General features: G+C 46.7%; 1 protein-coding gene across 1 annotated transcript in view; it reads left to right on the top strand.

Annotated features, from left to right (window-relative positions):
- Positions 1–20: 20 nt before the first annotated feature.
- The window catches only part of LOC119581704 (calponin homology domain-containing protein DDB_G0272472-like), a gene marked incomplete at its 3' end in the record, with an annotated part of 10,373 nt that continues 9,572 nt past the window's right edge, over positions 21–821 (top strand). The window contains 1 exon segment of the mRNA XM_037929829.1: positions 21–578. Coding sequence (XP_037785757.1) covers positions 416–578 — 163 coding nt within the window.

Below are 821 nucleotides of genomic sequence, written 5' to 3'. Positions count from 1 at the left end.
AAAAAGCTCACCAAACCCCCCTAAAGCAAACCCCCAGTCCACCTCCGAGGAGAAGTAAAGCCATAGCTACCCTTCACGCAGGAGCAGGAGTAGGAGTTACAGCTTCCCCTCGCGTAGGAGCAAGAGCCGCACTCCAGCTTCCCGTCGTAGTAGGAGTAGAAGCTCACCACGTGGAACTAGGAGTCCTTGTCCCTCCCACCACCGGAGTAGGAGCCACAGTCCCTTTGAACACCGCAGTCGGAGTAGAAGCCGCAGGATAAGTCAAAGCCCTCCTCGGCGGAGCAGATCACCAAGTGTCTCTCACAATAAGAGCAGGAGCAGAAGCCCAGCTAACCAACGGAGTGGGAGCTTTAATTCTGGCGAAAGAAAAAGTAGGAGCCCAAGCCTCCCACGACAGAGAAACAGAAGTGGAACCATGTCAAGTTTCGATAGTGAAAATTACAATGCCAACCAAGAACAAAGAGATGGGTTTGAGAGGAGCCAACACACTGGGAACATACGCAGTAATAATAATAGTTACAGCAGCAGCCCCTTGAGTAACTGCCCACCAATGCACAAGAACAGGTCTGGTACTCAAGGTAGGTGATTTTTATCTCAACTTTTGAGGAGTACACTTGATATACCAATATGGAAGATCTACACCAAGGATGGAGAGGAAGAATGGATATATATATTTAGAGATATATTTAGGAGGAGATAGAAAGTTAGAATGAGTGGGAGGAAGACAGAGATGGAGAAGTAGTTTTATATTTGTGTAATTAGTTGCCTATTCTGTAAATGATTTCCATTTTAACAGAGACCATGGGATTGTTAGTGGATCA

This window comes from Penaeus monodon, chromosome 15 (genome assembly GCF_015228065.2).
Source record: "Penaeus monodon isolate SGIC_2016 chromosome 15, NSTDA_Pmon_1, whole genome shotgun sequence".
Taxonomy (NCBI): domain Eukaryota; kingdom Metazoa; phylum Arthropoda; class Malacostraca; order Decapoda; family Penaeidae; genus Penaeus; species Penaeus monodon.
Note: the sequence above shows the minus strand (reverse complement) of the source record. Positions and strands in the feature narration are given on the sequence as shown.